Genomic DNA, 19,099 nt, shown 5'->3' with positions numbered 1-19,099 from the left:
GACAGATGCAACCACAGCCACGTGGGGGCCATCAAGTATGGTTCAGTCTGTCCATTTCAGAGCTTCACGTCTCCTTTCTTGACAAGAGAGTAACCTCTAGATTAAATTTTATAACAAACCTTCATAGACCAAGCATCATATTTGATTTTAGAATATTGAGAGCTTAACCACCTGCATTTGTAAAATACCATTGGTATCATGCTCCTCATTAAGCATTTCTCAACTTCAGCATCCACTATGAGACAGGTCCCCCCAAGATTCCTAATTCTTAAGTTTAGTCCAGAGACACTATCATCATCCTGACAACAGGACTTTACAAAGGACCACATCTAGGTCTTCAACACACAGGCTCTTGACTTCATGCTATATGCCTATTTGTTAAAAAATGTTTTCTACAACACGGTCACTTTTTTTTTTCCCTTTTCTCTCCTCCTACTGCAAAGCCCTCCAGGAAAATTAATGTGCGGAAAGGAAGGCCCATAGAGTCAAAGGAGGCACGAGTCTCAACACAAGTCTTGCCTACACAAACACCAGGTGAACTATTACTCCAGCAAACATACCAAGATAATCTCACCAAAAACCACTTTGTGTGGCCACAGAGTTATACCAAATTTCTTTCCAGTGCTTTTTAATTACTAGGGTTCCCTTGCAATCCTTTAAGGATACCATTAATTTAAAGTTTGTTATACTGGTAACAAGAACATTAGTATATTTAGAAGTTTTTCAGGCTAAGTAGCTCCTTTTCTACTGTAATTTGTGCCTTGTATTGAAAAACTACCTCACCTTTCATTCTGTCCTATGTGCTCTACCCTTTGGCCATAAATTACAGGGAAAGAAACAAGAAAACAAAACAACAGTGATCTCCTGGGTTGGGAGGGAGATGGAGACACGAGGAAATCTCTCTCTCATCACTGTCCTCCTGAAAGTTTCAACCTGCCAGACTTCCCTGGCGGTCCAGTGGTTAAGACTCTGAGCTTCCACTGCAGGGAGCACGGGTTCGATCCCTGGTCTAGGAACTAAGATCCCACGTGCCGTGCTGCGTGGCCAAAAACTTTTTTAAAAAGCTTCAATTTACCAAAAAAATTAAAATTCATGAAATAAAAAAAAATTTTTTTTCTTAATGAAATAAAAATTATTTTCCCCTTCTACCAAAAATTTACAAACACCCCTATGCAAGCACAACCCTTAAAACTAGTCTGTCCTTTCCAATTTCTTATGTCCGATATAAGGAGTACATAAGGATTTATCGAAACATTTATTACACACTCAATATTCTTTCCTGTGGAAATGATGTATGCTTAATCACTATATCAATGCTGGCAGCTAACTTCACCTTTCTGTTAACACACCCTGGAGATTTTAAAAACACTTTATTTAATAAAAGTTAAACATACAAAAACTGAAATTAATACACATCTTAAAAATCACCATCTTCCATTAATAGGAAGACCCTTTTCTACGCATACATTTGGCTTAAACTCAACTCAGGATAATTGTGATGTTCACTTACCAACAAATGCTGACAACTTGATCTAGTTAACAAAAATTACAAACTCAGCTACGTGAACATAATATACAGGGAAATTATGGTCAGATTAATGCACAAGAAATACAGTAAATTTTTAATGATGAAACATTCGGTACTCTTGTTCATTAATTTAGCCTTGGTTTTTTACAAAAATAGTATCTACATTGTATACAGGGCTATACATCAGCTTTTTGTTTTCTCATATAAACATTACACATCCAAAAGATGGTACCACTACCATAAGTGAAAATCAACACAGGAGGAAAGCAAACGTACAAAAAACAAAAAAAACATTAGAAAAGGTAGCTGGTCCTAAACATGGTTTCTTACATAAAACTAAAATTCAATGAAAAGAATACAGAGCTGGATCAATTTTAGAGATGGCCTAATAGGCTTAGGAAAGGAGTTGAGAAAAACCTCAAGAAAAACTCTGCCGTTTACAAATTAACCTACTTTTAGGTTAACTGGGCAACAGCTAGGCTTAAGCTGAAGATAAAAAAAAATGAAGAGAAGTTCTCTTTAGCAGGTTGGTATTTTGCCTTGATGTTCCAGTGAATTGCTAGAATATGTGGCAAGTTCAAAGCATCTGAAAATTCCCAGTTAGTTAGAACCTTACAAAACGTATATGCCATTCATTAAGTGGGGGCCTGATACTAGGAAGATCAATAATTCATCTAAGTGCTGTATTTATCCAGCATCTATCTAGAAAGTTGCTTTATCCAACAAACTTTGAGGAAACTGGTAGTTGTAATGAAAAAAGTTTAAATGAATAGCAGTTATCAAATACAATTTCTTCAAGTTTCATTCTACTGAAGTCAAACAATGACGACAATGGTATCTTCCTTACTCGTCTAACAAATAATTTACCTTTAGAAAAATATAAGGATAAAAAGGTAAATGTAAAGCCCTGCAGAGATGAAATCCAACAGTTTTTCTGATTATTGAGGCATCAAATGCCTAACATTGTATTTAGAGGTATCTTGATACTGTGTCATAGGTTTATCAGCAATTCCACAAGTTCCTACTCCAACTTTGCCAGTTACACTCTCAGGTGAAGCAAAAATACTCCTCTTTACCTAGGAGAAATGAAACAAACAATTCTTGATTAGTTTTGGAAAAAATTAAAATTCCAAAATACACCTATAAGGAAAAGTACCTCAAGGGAACCTGAGTGCTCATAAAACCCACTAGTGATACCCAACATAAGGCATGTTAACAAATCAGGTAGGGTTCAATACACTCTAAGCAGTATGTAAGATAACAAATAATTTTTCAAATTTTAGTTTATAAAAGGAAATCAGGGATTTCCCTGGTGGCGCAGTGGCTGGGAATCCGCCTGCCAATGCAGGGGACACGGGTTCATGCCCTGGTCCGGGAGGATCCCACATGCCGCGGAGCAACTAAGCCCGTGCGCCACAACTACTGAGCCCACGTGCCACAACTACTGAAGCCCGCACACCTAGAGCCCATGCTCTGCAACAAGAGAAGCCACTGCAATGAAAAGCCTGCCTGCCGCAACAAAGAGTAGCCCCCATTCACCACAACTAGAGAAAGTCCGTGCGCAGCGATGAAGACCCAACACAGCCAAAAATAAATAAATAAAAAAAATAAATTTATTAAAAAAAAAATTTAAAGAAAATTTAAAAAAAATAAGAGGAAATAACCTAGATCTTTTGTAATTCCTGGTATAAACTCATTCATAGTGCTTCCATTGCAGAGACAGTGGCTAATGGAGATATTTTTCAGTAAGTCAAAATGAAGATTAAAGAGGATTCTGAATTCAAGATCCAGTTACTATTTCGTTAAATCTATGAACCTCCTTTTTCATTTTAAAGTTATTTTAATGACAGTTGCACTTTGCAAATTTACAAAGTATGATGAAAGGATTTACTAACCTGGCCTTTTTTGTTTTTAGAATAGGCTCTGTTGTTGAACTGCTGCCATTTCACCTTCTGGTCCTCTCTTTCTTGTTCAAGTTCTTTTATTCTCTGTGCTTTTTTCAAAGCTTTCTTCTTTTTATATTCACGCTGCTGGGCAATCATTTCTTTTCTGTGTGGACAGAACAGGTAAATGTCAACTCTGAAAATTTAAAAGATGACTTCCTTAGAGATATTTAGCAGTGCAACCACTGCCCCCCCCACAAAAAAAAACCCAAAACCTAATGAACTTACACATTCTTCACCGCACGAATAAAAGCTAACATCAATGCCGATCACTCAGGACTACTAAGAAATAAATGTTATTTGAAATATACAGTATCCTTGGAAGCTTTTGAACGCAAGTGTAGTAATCTATTACCCATTTAAATCAAACATTTCAACTATGACTTTTAACTTGCTGTTTACATAGCTTTTGCCAGTTGTGTTTTAGGAATAGGATGAGTTTCAACATTAAAAGCTATCTAAACCTGTATCAATTGTTAAATGGGCAGTTAGCAAGTGTGATATGCTGCATTTGGAAAAACTGTATGAAGAGATTCAATGCAGATAAAACTATTTCATGTAGATTGGAAGAGCACAGCAGTACAAAGGGAAATCATAGCTAACAATTCTTAAAACAAAAACAACTAGGGTTTTCCAATCAGAGCCTAAAGCCCTCTCAATAACTTCTGCTCAGTCTGTTAACACTGACTTCTCACCAAAAGAAGGACGAAGAGAGAGGTCTTTAAAAACAAAGCTATACGATCTAGACTCCTCTGTATCATATAATCACTACTATGAAGTGTGGTTTTTACACAAATATCAAAGACTAAAAATAGAAATGTCATGTTATTCTACAATCTTTCTTATTGGGATGCTTAAACCAAATTTACTTTAATAGATGATATAATTTTCCCAAATTCAAATATATTTATGTAGCAACTTAAGTTTTGAAAACTGACAAATCCAAAAGATAGCAAATTGTGGCAAATATGCAGAACTGAAAATTGTTCATTCTATCTCTTAAATACCTCTCAAACTATACATGGGTCCATCCTTAACTGCTACTCCCTGGGTTCAGGTCCACGATCATCTTATACCTGGATGACAGCAGTAGCTGCCTTCTCTCTGCTGCCAGGAATCATTCGAAAGCTCCAATCTGAACACATCAGATCCTCTCTACTTGAAATACATCCGTGGCTTTCAAGCTTTTTATGATCTGACCTCTGCCCCTCTAACCTCTTCTCTTGTCAAACCACCCACCCTCGAGCCCCAAGTTTTTACCAAAGGAATTTCTTTGTTACCTCTATGTTCCCACCTTGTTTTCTTCTTTAAATGTAAACATTTACTGAGTGAGATCTTACTACATGTCAAGAACTGTGCTACATGTTTTACTCATGCCGTCATTTAATCCTTACAACCCCATAACGGATATACTATTGTCCCTGTTTCACAGATGAGGGAACAGAAGTTAAGCAGCTTGCCCAAGATCATACCTTCTAGTTCATTAACTGGCTAACACCTGTTCTTTTCAAATCTCAGTTTACACATCATTTCCTCAAAGAAATTTGCCCTGATGACTAAAATGCAGTTTAGGTACCTTTTCTTTGTTCCCTAAAAGTACCCGTTATGTTCCCTCCATTACTTTTACATATTATTAAAGTTCTTCTTTAATTATGTGTTTGTTCTTTAGACTATAAACTCAGTCAGGACAAGGCCTAATTTGGTCTTCTTTGCTGTGATGGAACCCAGAACCTGGTTTAGTGAGAAGTATCGATATATAGAATCCTCTTAATAATTATTCATTAAATGCCTAAGTGGGAACCAAAATGTCTTCACTTTACCTAGGCATACATATACAGACAATGTTGACCATACACTGCTAATCTTCAAAATAATGGTGAACAGTATTATTAAGTTTCTTACTCTAGTCTAGCCTGCACAGATTCTGCAGACCTCAAGTACCCAAATGGGGAAGATTACATTTAAAATGCTAAAGTCAAAGTCACTTACTTTGACATGGGTTTGTTGCCACTGTCCTCCTTTGCCTTCCTTCCTTCTTCTACAGGCTTGAGGTTCAACAGTGGAGTCACTTCAGCATTGCCATAGCCAGCAAAAGTGATTGCAGCGGTGCCGTTTTCTTCATCTATCTCCTCAATCTCCGCTTCATAACACCTGTAAAGATATCATGGCTGTAAGCAGGTGAGTAAAGGTTTAGCACTCAGCCTACAAGACTTATACTGCAGTGATTCAACTATTCAATGTGTCTAAAATGAAACTCCTATAATCAAATGTCCCTTTGGCAAAGATAATAGTGGCTGGAGTTAGCCATCTGCTTTTAAAAAAGGAAGTCCTAACCAAAATATTGCCAAGGAAGTCTCTTACATGTCTACTATATGTGCTTTAGTCAATCTCTTTTGAGAAAAGATACTTATTATAGGAATAATTTCAGTGTATGTGCTTCACAAAAGTCTAAGATAACCAACCATTACTCAATTTTCAATTGAAGGAAAAATGAATTTAGACTATTTTTTTTAAATATCCATTCATTTTCCTCTACTTTCATGTTTATTTCCTCTAGGATCCAAGCCATTCTTCTGCCCTAAAACTTAATCTAAAGCTAAAAATTAAACTGTATTAATGGTAACCACCCAAGAATCAAATTCGTTCTATAAGTCATACTGGCTATTATAGAAAGATTAAAATAGGGTAGTTCAAGCTGAATAAAATCACCTTACCATTGTACTTTACTATTTCATGTTATATTTACAGTTTTTTTCTACACTTACTGTCCATCTTCACTCCAGATTGCCATACACTTGTCTCCTACTTTCCAAGAATGAGTGGGCTGAGTAGAAGCAAAATTGTCTGAACTTGCCAGCGTTTCAGAAGGTTGAGTTGACAGAAGGTCTTTGGTTAGTTCTATAACTTCCTAAAAAGAAAAAACAAAAACCATTAACATTATTTTTATAATTCACATTGTCAACTACTTTCAACAAGCAAGTTCTTTCAGTTTTTGGTAACAGCTCTCATACCACATAGCACTCATTAAGTACTCTACACATATTTATTTGCAGTTCATAACAATACTATGATGTAGATACTGTGATTATCCCCATGTAGAAACTGAGATACAGTATTTTATACACTGGTGCTGGGATTTAAACCCAGGCAGTTGCCTTTCAATTTAATTAACCTCAAATACTAACAGAAATAGGGTAGACTTGAATTTACACTGTACATTATTTTTAAGCACCTATTTTAGCTGAATAGATCTCTCTAAAGATGAGAAACAGTCAACTGTAAGGCACTGACTTAGATTCAAGATCACTTTTCTCTCACATCACTGTCACGTGTACGTCGCGCAACTGCACTTTTTACAGGGCACTGCTTGGCAGTCGTATTAACTGCCTGCCAACAGTTGAGTTCCCCCTCAAAAACCCCCAAACACTTGAAGCAGCCTTATTAGTAATAAAAATGTTCCTGCTCATACATATTTCTACAAAGTACTGTAGATATATTAAAAATACAGTAGTTTCTCTATTCATTTATTATAAAATCTATCCCATCTGGGTAGGTAAATTACCAAGTCAGATTTAAAATATCCCAATACCTTAATGTTAAGCACATTAGCACAGCTTCATTTAAAAGAAAAAAATAAAATAAATGTAACACACACAGGTAGGCAAAACCTTTCTGTGTGGCAAATATATTTTCTAACTCAGGCTTACACTTACTGACTTTAAAGGTGTTTAGTAGGGTTGGTTAAAAAACTTAAGAAATAGAACAAATTGATAGATTCTGCTACCAATCTGCTATATGTTTACTCTGATGAAGACTCCTATTATGCATCACCTTATCTGACTGAAGAACTTGCATACCTGTTCCTCTGCTGTTGCAAATAAAATACCTTAAACATCGCATTGTATGTTGTGGGAGAAAAATTAGCAAAGTTACACTCTGTACTGAGTTTCTTCTGGTTCCCACTGAGGTTTTATAATAGTAGTTCTGGTTCAATAGCCAAGAAAGTTTAATGTTACTTCTCTCCTAAAGATTTTAAATCTTCCTGGCTATTTCTTAAAAACTTCTATTTGAGCCTTAAAAAAAAAAAGGATTATTAAAGCCCTTGGAGAAAGATCAGTTTTATTAATTAAAAAATTTTATGAATGAAAAAACTAGAAGACTCAGATTTAAGTTAAAAATTCAGTAGATTAACATCTTTAATGAAAGTTTTATTAGGTGCCAAATATCCATTCAAATACTTTTTAATAAGACAATCTTTTGCAAATAAGCAAAGAACTTCCAAATAAATAGATCATGTACTACACAAAGAAGGAGAGTAAATTATCCAGTCTTGTTTTTAATTAACCACTTTTAGGGCCAAGAATGTAATCCAATAAGCCTGACTCAAGAGCCCATACAATCCCTATCATTAAATAATTCCATTTAACTAGGGATCATTTAACAACTAAAGCACAAACATGAAGTCTGTGTTTGTAGGTCTCAAGATTTAGAACTCTACTTCTCTTGGGATAAAACATCTCCCCAATATATTTTCATAAGGAAATACATTTTCACCAAAGAAAAGGGTCCTGAAAAGCTGTGCATGTTATAATTTCCAGAGTCCTGCACTGAAATGACGCTTTAAAAAATCTGGAGCATTTATCTCTAGTTGTCTTTTTACTTTGCCATGTTTTACACACCCCTCCCAACAACTATGAAGACCCTTCTAAATGGTTTTTTTTTTTTTTTCCTTCACATGTGTATATGGACCAAAGTATTAGAGAAACTATTTTATGTATGAGGGAGTTCTTAAAGGTACATACCATTAATTACTTTTCCTCCCCCAAGTCTGAGTTCTGAAACTGCTCCTTCATTGACAGATGGGCAGCAGTTACAGTAATCGGCAATCCCAGGAAGCATCAGATGTTGTGATCTACATATCAGCAGGTCAAAGGGGGTGCACTCAAGCACTCTGCTTACTGAAGGAAGGCGTTTCGGGGATGCAGAGCCACTGTAACATATGAGACAAGTGACTTGACCCCTGCCTCCTTTAGAACCAGTGTATTCAGCAAACAGCCTAATAAATTGACTATATTTTGTGATTATCAGAGACTGCCTGGGGAGCTAGCCAACTAGCTAGCCTGGATTTTACTAAACCCACTTCTTTTAAGTGAAAAAAGAAAGGCAATTAGGACTTTAGTAAATTAATCTGCTGCCTGTTGAGTAACTTTATGTGAAAGATAGTACATAAAGAAATAAACATAGAAGCCTTACTGACAAAATGAAGGTCACTGAAAAAAATGCAGAAAGAACATTTTGCATAAATGAAAGGGCAAACAAATTCTTAACCAGAGTAAGGATATTCCATAAAAGGAACACAAGAAAATAAAGGAGGTCACAAACTCAAGTCATCAGTCTGAACAGATTCTTCAGCAAATATAAAAGGCAGGATTAAATATCAATGGCACCAGGTATATCCCAGAATGCAGAGAAGGAAAAGGATTTTTAAAAAAACAAACACACAAAAAAAAACCTATGACAAAATAGAAGCTGTAGCTGTTGTCAATGGAGATAACAATTACTAGATGGAAGGAGACAGCAAAAAAACTTTCCAGAATTTTATGTAATCCTAAATGATGCCTTCCACCTTTGAGTAGTTTTCAGTTCAAAACAGACCTATTTCTAGTAACCAAAATGATTTTTTTTTCCAAGACAGAATAAGAGAAAAGAATCCAAAGTCAAGACTGGTCAGGAAAAACATTCTCTATTATTTCTAACTGAAGTGTTAGAACTTATGCTTCTAAATCTGTGCCATCTGATATGGTAGCCACATATGGCTACTTAAATAAAATTAAAAATTCAGCTCTTCGGCCATCCTAGTCTTATTCCAAATATTTGACAGCCACATGTGGGTAGTGGCTATAATATTACGCAGCAGATAAAGAACATCTCCATCACCACAGAAAGTTCTATTGTACAATGCTTTTCAAAATGGTTACAGAAAACAGGACATTTTACAGATAAATGGCCCCCAAGTCATTATTAACTGCACCCTAAGTAAGCCATTTACCTAGTTACTACAATGCCTACCACAGTGGTCTGTCTCCCAATAGTATTTCCACTATGGATCATGTCCTAATAAGACAATTCTGCCCAGGCTCTGACAATTTACTCTGTAAGTACTAAAAACACCTCATAATAATGTTCTCAGTCTTCACTCCCAACTCCCCCCTCCACCAGTTCCACATATACCCCTCCCTCCTACTGCCCAGGAAGCAATATATACAACATTAGCACATGACGTTTTATTTTCTTCAAAGAAAAAAAGCACTGCTTTTAAGTTGGGTTTAAAAAAAAAAAAAGAGAGAGACAGAGAGATGGGGGCATGCCAGGCTCTCTCCTTGAGGCAAGCAGAAAGTTGGCCTGAGAGTGGGAGAAACTGCTCCCAAAACATCTTTTTCTTATTGACTGGCTCCTTGAAATCCACTGGCCTGATTTCCACGTACTGAAGAGAGGCCCTGGTTTCTGTGTTTTTAGGAAAATAACATACTATTGCAACTTCATGAAAGTCTATCCTAAATCCAGAATTTGAACCTGAAAATATTTAACTCATCTTAATTATGCCCAGGTAAGCGCTTTCAGAATCCTGAATCTGGACCCCATTTCACATAAGTTTCATTTGTTTGCAGTTCTAATATCCCTAAAATTTAATAATTTTAATGGGCAAGAGGATGATATAAAGGGAGGGAAAGGATTACTTAGATAGGATGAAGATGATTCAAGTTTTGTTTTGAATCAGTGAACACAGGCCATCTAATCAAAACATCTTTTAAAACTTTCCAAAAAATCAGGTTCAGAATTTTAAGTTCACAAATTTGTCAAGATGAAAACTCATACATATTTACAAGTATTATATATGGTATTTTTATTAATCAACCTATTGTTCTGAAAAATAACAGATATTTACTATTATGGCTTTATGTTTGTCTCGAAACCCCAGAGCAAGTTTTAAAAAGCAGGTTTCATACTTACTGCCCTTCCACAACAAAAAGAACAAATTAAGATCTCCTCACATAGATTCGGTTTAATTTTAAGTTGCTAACAAGTGTCAAAAACTACATGTAAAACCTAGCCTTAAGTTCAAACATTATATAACATTTATGCAGAAAACAGGCATCTTTTTAGGTATTTTTATAATGTGTTTTCAACACAAAGCACTAGAGCTAGCTCTGTTACACACACACAGGATCTCTGGCATGCGCGCTCTATTTCATTTTCAAAGACTCTTTTAGCATTAAAAAGAATCTTAATCAGGTTATATTTTCCTCCTTTAATTTTAGTTACCCTTTGAACTAATTCCTTTTCCAGGTCTTTAAAAACAAAAGTGCTATTCCTTGTAAAGTTGTATGTACCTCTTTCTCTAGAAAGTTTGACAATGACTTCTAACGTTAACTCCTATCTTTAAAAATTATATGAGCATACAAGGTTGACGTTAACAAAGAACAATGCTTCAATCATTTTGATGCACACAAACTGAGGAAGCAACCCTACTCCTAGAAGCCATGTATGCCTATGTGCGTACACACTTGTACGCACAAGGGGTGAAAAGGGGTGAAACACTCCCTCCAAATGGTGTTCTGGATACCCACAGATTCTTAACAATAGATCATTTGTAAAACACAGAAATATTCTTTTCAAGCAATGTAACTGTAAGTGTCCCCTCATACTTACTTGCAAATCTTTCTTTAATTTTAGCAAATCTTCGTTTTCTCCATTTCCAGACAGCGCAGCTTCAACTTGCTGGAGTTGAGCTTTGTAGCTTGCCAGTTGCTTTGCTAGATCCTCTGACATCTGAAGAAAATAAAAAGAGTAAGGCCATGAAAACAGAACCAAAGAAAAAACAAACCATAAAAAATAATTTTCCCTGTCTGCCTCAATCAACCCTAACTAATTTTGCTCCCAACTCATTATTATAATTCACTGCAGCGTAATTTATCACTACTACCTTTACTTTCATTTCAGAGAAAAGCTGTGAGCCAAACACAAACTTCAAGTATTCTGATGATTATAAACATGTCAGACAAATAACATATAGGAACAGAAAACAAGAGGTAAGAGGAAAAAGAAGAATTTCTAATTTTCTTTAAAGTCCTGTAACAGGGAAAGCACTGTTAGGCTCAATTAACAGGATTGTTACACTGTCACCAAAAAAAAAAAAAAAAAAAAAAAAAGGCACTAAACTGTTGAAAGAGTTGAGGCTTCTGATTTTTAAGCACTAAAAAATACTTCCAAAACCAATTCCAACTGATTTTGAATTAACCATACAAATAACTCTCTCCACAAGAGCTATTCAATTAATATGAATGTGTTTAGAAACTCTTATCCAGAGCAAAAACCCAGTCACTTAAATACTGACGATGCATTTTCTGCAATTAAAGAAACAGCACAGATACTCTCCTATTTAGGCAATCTAAGGAACGTGGCTTTCACCAAATCTGGCTCATTCTTCTCCCGAAAATAAGATAGGAGAGAATTCTTTCTCGCTTTATTAACGAACATACGGGGTTTCCGAGGACCCGTCTGTTTTACAATCCCCGTCCAACCACAGCCTGGAGCCTGGAAGGACTCCAGAAGGGTTAGAGCAAGCCAGGCTGCTCCCCCTCGGTCACCCAACACCTCAAAGCCCGCCACAACTTGCTCGACCATTTCAGACCTCGAAATTCAAACAGCTTCCAGGGAAACCGAAAACACGAACCCAGCGGAGGCCCCCGGAGCCGGAGCCCCACCCGCAAACAGGCTCGGAAGGGCCCGGAGCGTCCTTAAAATGCCAACTCCACCCGCTGGGTTCCCGCGGCTAGCCCAACCCCGTCCGAGGCCGCTCAGGGCTCAACTCTGGGTGGAAGAGAAGGCCGGCGCTCCTGACACTCCGGCCGGCGCCCGGGCCTCTCCAGCGCGGCCCGCTCCTCGGCCTCAGGCCTCCGCTTCAACTAGGGGGAGGCCAAAGCCCGGCGAGGCCTTACTCTCTCCCTCATCGCGTTTGTTACCTTGTGTGGGGCTGGGGGCGTGGCGGCGGGACGGGGTCGCGGCAAAGGAGCCCAGTGGTGGTTGCGACAACGGCAGCAGCAAGCAAAAGCTCCGCCGCGACAACTAGGCGACTCGGTGTGGAAAAGAATACCTCACTCAACGGCAAGCGGGAGAGGACTAAAGCCGGGCACTGGAAGGAGGAATAGAGGAGGCGGGTGAAGTCTCGCGAGAGGTTAAAAATCCTCTCAAGACGTCGCTCGACTCACGTGATTCCCAGCTCCCTCTAGGCCTCCGGCCCTTAATCACGTTAGGGAAGTAAAGTGGGCGGGGTTTCGTAGGAAGGAAACGACGTGCTGGTATGCGCCAGGCGCCGGATGTAGGTTCGTTTTATTTTAGTTCCGGCTCGGAGTTGGGGTCCGTTGGTTAGTTACTTCAGGGCTGGATGCTGTTGGGCACTTCTTGAGGTTCCCAGGATGCTGGGTGGTGGGAGGAACGGGGTTTAATACAGCATTCATACTACCGGTTGGTTCTCTGAGTGTGGTCCCGGTACCGTCAGCCTTGCGTGGTATTTTTTTTTTACAGTAATTTATAATTTATTGCAAAAATAATTTACTATAAATACGATTTCTCAACACCCACCTCACACCTTTGAGTCAGAAACTCTGAGGATGGCCTCAGCAACCTGTTTCAACAAGCCTTCTAGGTGATACCAATGTCTGGTCAAGTTTGAGAACCACCGCTTCACAGAATAATAAAAGTCTTAGTGGCAACAAAAAGCTATTTAGATTGTGGCAGAACCTATTCGAGAGTAGATTGGTTTATTTAAAACCTAATTGGACTTTTCGAGGGCAGTGACCCAATCTGTGGAGTCGCCCCAGGAGCCGGAGCTATCGCATCCCCGCCTCTTCCACTTCCCGTAGCAAACAATAAAGGCCATGCGTACCGTGAAAAAGAAAAGAAAAACCTATTTTGTTAGCACTTACTGGTTTTAATTAAGTTATATAGGTTAATACCGCCTGAAAGGGGACAATCTCCAAGTTACAATCTTGAATGATAAGTAGTGGTGTGAATACGTCCACTTATGTTTAAAAAGAAATGCGTGTTAAGTGTGTATGTTTGTAATAATATATACCATTTATGGACGGATGCACGAATATATGTAGACATTTGGAGTGGAAGCCACATGTTTTCACTAATAATCCTTTTTATCCTTTTTTTTCCCCATACGTATATAATTTTTTCCAATTAAAAAAAAAACTAGTTAAAAAAAAAAGATAAAGGTCTGAGACACGAAGAGGCTATGTGAATGCCAGGAAAGAACGTTCCCTGGAGGATTGGGGTCTGTTGCTGGACCCTTAAGAAAGCCTTCCTCTAAGGTGGGTTTGTGATGATTAAGAGTGGCAGTCAGCTTGCAAGAATGGAGAATGCTGCAGAGGGCAGCAGTGTGTAGCTAGAATTAAGAGGGAAGACAAACCAGAGAGGATGTACTTTTATTTAATATAGTAGAAATCTATTAAAAACACAATGTAGTATTTGACAACTGCTCTTATTTCAATTGTGTATTTTAAGAACTAATGCCAGGAGGATCTTCCATGAATATAAAGTAAACTTTAAAGCTGTTTTAAAATTTCTCAAATAAGAACTCTTAATGAACCCCCAAGATCAGAAAATAGGAAAATATTTATAAGCTTCAGTATAGTTTTTTGATAGCTTTTGTTTTCAGGATTGCTTTTAATCTCTCCCTGTGTGCAACATAGATTATATTTGGAAAGAAAAGTTATAGTGAATGTTATTAGTTCTCACAAAGAGATAACAGTTGTGTGTACCAGACACCATTATAAACACTTTACATGTATTCATTTATTTTTCACTGTGATTCTATGTGCTTTTAAAGACAAAGCTGGAGCAAGTACAAGCTTTGACTAAGAGTGTTCCTTCAAATAGGCGTTCTGACTTACCACTTCCTTTGAAGTGTCAAAATCTTAAAATATTCTCACTCAAATTTAATCGTGTTTATCTTCAAAAAGAACAGTATCTAAGACCTCTAGTTCTTTAAAGCTGGTATTTATTTTATTGAACTCAGTAAGTACATAAAATTTAAAGACTCCACATTGTCATATATGCAGCTATTTTCTTTCACTACTAAAGATAATTAAAGTATAGCCACTGCCTTTGGAAATGTGCCAACTCACTGCAGAGCATAAAAGTATAGAATAAACTAGTACATGTTGGTTAAATGGGAGATTGCATTCTTTAGCTTAGCTTTTATTGTATTCCTTCTTGACTAAAAGTAGCCCCAGATTTGCCTAACTTTTTTGCTATCTGTACAAATGCCTAAGGTAATGAATTAGAGATGTGTACATAGTCAAAATAACTATCTATGCCTTTTGCCCTTTTTAGTCATAATAGGTGTTTTGAATGTTTGCATGGAGATTTGTTGCAGGGCAAGCTACTGGCTTTTTCTTCCTATTGAGTGTTTTTGGGTACAATACCTTGCAAATATATCCTGAGATGACTCTTAGGTTATATCATCCATTTAAGTTTGATGGAAAAACAACCTTAAATGAATGCTGACCGATGCAGGTGTTCACCAGTCATAGCAATCCTGATTTGTTCACTGAAATCTGCATTGCCTTTCTAGTCTTAGGATGCACAATTTTCAGCTATTCTATGTTTCACGTGTACCACTAAAAAAAGAAAAAAGGATTAGTTTGAAAAGGATGATAATCTAGGCTCTACAAGGATCAGAAATGTCAGAGTCATCAAAGTTCTTTAGATCTATTTGAAAGTGGTGTTTAATAGTACTCCTACATTCTTAGTGGGATATATTCTGAGGGCAGAAAGAACAAAAACAAAAAATCTCAAACATCACAGATTTATTTCTAATAGTACTATTAGTAATGTAATTTTAAAACTTTTATGTTTATCTACTCTAGATAAAGTGAATAATTAATAAATTTTGTTAGTTAAAACTCTAATAAGAGGAAAGAAAAATATATTAAAAAAGAAGTTTTTTGGGGGGAAAGCCCTCTGATGTTAAATTTGAATTTTGGAAAAAAATATATATATATACACATATATCTTAGAAGTAATGTTACCCCAGTGGAGGGTGCCCCTATCTTGATATTTAAATACCATTCTCCACAAAAGAAACAGTATTTCTTGGGGAAATGGTTGCTTTTGGGTCTTAGGCCCGGAAAGTACAATAGTACAAAGGTGAGCCTGGAACATCTTGCCAGAAAACAAGGAAGTGCCCCAAAACTAATAGGATCAAGTCAAAAGTTCACATAACCCAGCTTGAGGGGACTCCACTGGCTAAATATGAGTCAATCACGGCACTAAAAAGAGTAATGACTGTGATAGATTGTCAAATCATTAAATACATTTTAAAAATCCGTAAGTCCAGAGTGATACTCAAAATCAAGGGTTGGGGAAGGGATTTTTTTTCTTTATAGATGAATGCCAGCCAGTAAACATAGATGGAATTATGGAATTGGAAAAATCACCTTGTGCAGTCCCCAATAATTCAGGCAAAGGTCATCAAGAGAAGCTAAAACCCATCTTGTAAAAGGAGGTAGTGAAAAGGAGGATGTTCGCACAGTGTCAGAGTATCACTCCATATATTAATAATTATACAGAGGAAAATATACCTTACAATGAAGAAATTCAGCAGTCACCAACTTAGCCTAGTGATCACACTTAGCACCACTAATGGTAGAATTGTTCTGCCAAAAAATTATATAAAATTTTGCTAAATTCGTTGTGTGTATGTACACACACATACATATATGGAGAGAGAAAGAATTAAAACGTGGCAAAATATTTAACAGTCATTGTGGAGGATGCATGTGTTTGCTCATTGTACTAATCTTTCAACTTTTTGTTGAAAAATTATGTCTCAGAATTTTCAAAAGAAAAAGATGGAGAAAAGTGTTCATAGACTAGTTAGAATAGTTATGGCCGGTGTTGTGCATGTTGGCGGGGAATGGTGAGGAAAGGCAGCAGATAGTTGAGGAGAAATCTAGGAGCTAGCAGTAGTTTAACAAGCTCAAAAGTAATATAGGAGATTATAAAAGCTTATGTGATTGTCAGAAACAAAAAGCCACAGAAAGCCAGATGGGTCAAGATGTGGGCAGTGGAAGTTGAAGTAGTCACAGGAGCTCTTTGAAGGCCAGGAAGGAAAGCATGAGAAAAAATTACTTTGTCCCCACATGCAAGAGAGAGTCCAGTGGGCCTTGCCCTCTGATGTGGTGACAGGAGCATTTTTCATTTTTTGGTTCTGTTTGGCTTTCTCGTATGACAGCCTCCATCAGTAGTCTTAAGATGGTCTTTTACACCCAGAGTTAATTGGATTCATCTGCATCATAGCCCCTGAAAGTACCCTCCTTATCTGTGTTTCCCACCCCCCATATTCATGTTGCCTGTTTATTTATCTTAGAAAAAGCTTATCACAGAAAAAGCAGGGAAAGCCTGGTACATTCCACATCACTTTTATTGCACAGTGGGTAGATAATAAAACAATCTTTTTTTAAAAGGATACATATTATACCAAACAACCATGGGGAGTAGGGGGATATACATTCCCAAATGTAAAGAAGAAAAAGGAGACAGTTAACATGACTTTTTCCAGAAGCCAGAATGAGCCCCAGAGTTTTGCCACAGTAAGACTAGTGGTCCATAGTTTGATATGGTCACATTTAGCCAACTTATTGGTATAGTGTCAGCAGTTGGGAAAAAAAGAACTACGCAATGGAGACCTTAATGCTCAAAGAACCATTAGGTGGCAGTAGGGACACAGGTATCTTTTTTTTTTAAATTTATTTTATTTTTAGCTGTGTTGGGTCTTCGTTTCTGCGCGAGGGCTTTCTCTAGTTGGCGGCGAGCGGGGGCCACTCTTCATCGCGGTGCGCGGGCCTCTCACTATCGCGGCCTCTCTTGCTGCGGAGCACAGGCTCCAGACGCGCAGGCTCAGTAGTTGTGGCTCACGGGCCTAGCTGCTCCGTGGCATGTGGGATCTTCCCAGACCAGGGCTCGAACCCGTGTCCCCTGCATTGGCAGGCAGATTCTCAACCACTGCCCCACCAGGGAAGCCCCACAGGTATCTTTTGATGTCCGCTTTCCCTCCCCCCATCCCCACCCCAGTGATGGAGCCTTAGTGAAGGAACATTGCCGAACAGATTTGTTGGGGAAAAGACAGGGAAAAACAAAAACATCCAAAAAAAACTATGGTTTATAGTATCCAAGTGATGAAGGCCTGCTATTCATCTATACTCAACTCCTGTTGTTGGTTTTAATATACACATTTTTACTTGTACTTGCTATAATTTTTTAATAAAATAACTTTATATCCAAATTCCTTTAGATCACCGTGTTCTGTTTACAACATCTCTCTGTTGTCAGTTTTAGAACATAAGCTGAAACATAAGTAGGAAGTGTGGCTCATCTTGTTCAAGACCCAGTACATTTAATATATACATGCTTCTATAGGGACACCTTCATTCTCTGTAATTAGTGACCACGAAGGGCTCTTTGTGGTCCTGGTAGGTGTAATGGGTTGGGGTTCCTGGGAAAAGGACTCGGATTTCTGTGCAAGAGGTTTATTGGAGTATACCCTTGGGAACGTCACCTGTGAGAGGTAACAGGAGCAGGATGGGGCAGAGGGAGAAAGAAGGAGCTGCAACACAGTTGCAACAAAGGCCTCAGCCAGTCCTGTAGGAGCTCTGGAGCTGGGATGGCCCTTCAGAGATGCTCCCCACCTGAAGTCAAGGGAGCCAGGGCTTTATACCTACCCAATCCCGAATAATCAGCCAATAGATATGGGCTGCCCCTGTGAAGGGGGCTAAGAGCAATTCAGCTGAAAACTCAGCCACCAACACTCCCTCCCTCTGGGAGAACAAGCACCTCAGTCCTGAAGAGGGAATCTGGGTAGGGCACCCAGCATCCACAGTAGGGAAGAAGGCAGACTTTCCCCATGGCACCCCTGTTTTTGGCACCTCTGATGCTGCCTCTCTTGCAGAAGCTACCCATTTTAGAAACCATGAAACAATGTCACCTTCTCATCTTGTTTTCCTTGTGTTAAAAGCTAATGGAAAAATATCTCAGCACTTCCTGCAGGTGTTTGTTTCGAATTGATTTCTGATATATATATACATATATACATATAAAATGCTGTAGGAGAGCTTGCTTATGCTTAAGCATCTCAGGTACCAAGATAAAGCATTTCCAGTGTTGAAGGATGCTCCAAAATTTTTTGGCCCAGTTTCAGCTAAAGGAATCACTTTTCTCCCTTATAGTAGTTTGACTAATTCTACTCACTAAATGTCTTTTGGATGTATTCCCTCTTCTCCATCCCAGTGCTGCAGACCAAGCTGTCAGCATTTCTCACCTAGCCTGATGCAGTAGCCTAAGAATGGGAATCCTTCCCTGAGATGCATCTTTCACACTTGGCTGCCAGATTGATCTTCTGGAAACACCAATCCAAGAATACCCACACCTACTTGTCAAAATTCCATTTGTTAACCCACCATATAAGGCCATTAGTGATATGGCCACAACCTGCTTGTCAGCCTGAGCATTGACCATACTCTCCATGTATGAACCTACCCTGTTCTTTCATGCATTACTG

General features: G+C 38.1%; 1 protein-coding gene across 1 annotated transcript; it reads right to left on the bottom strand.

The window, feature by feature from the left end:
• Nucleotides 1-1,238: 1,238 nt before the first annotated feature.
• On the bottom strand, nt 1,239-12,679 carry SMNDC1 (survival motor neuron domain containing 1). The gene is made up of 6 exons (XM_082425400.1): nt 12,495-12,679; nt 11,182-11,301; nt 6,237-6,379; nt 5,461-5,622; nt 3,424-3,577; nt 1,239-2,604 (listed from the first exon to the last, which is right to left on the bottom strand). The coding sequence occupies exons 2-6, from the start codon at nt 11,299-11,301 to the stop codon at nt 2,467-2,469; spliced, it is 717 nt and encodes a 238-aa protein (XP_082281526.1). The 5' UTR covers nt 12,495-12,679; the 3' UTR covers nt 1,239-2,466.
• Nucleotides 12,680-19,099: the final 6,420 nt, after the last annotated feature.

Source organism: Balaenoptera physalus (genome assembly GCF_965194825.1).
Source record: "Balaenoptera physalus genome assembly, chromosome: 14".
Classification (NCBI taxonomy): domain Eukaryota; kingdom Metazoa; phylum Chordata; class Mammalia; order Artiodactyla; family Balaenopteridae; genus Balaenoptera; species Balaenoptera physalus.
Note: the sequence above shows the minus strand (reverse complement) of the source record. Positions and strands in the feature narration are given on the sequence as shown.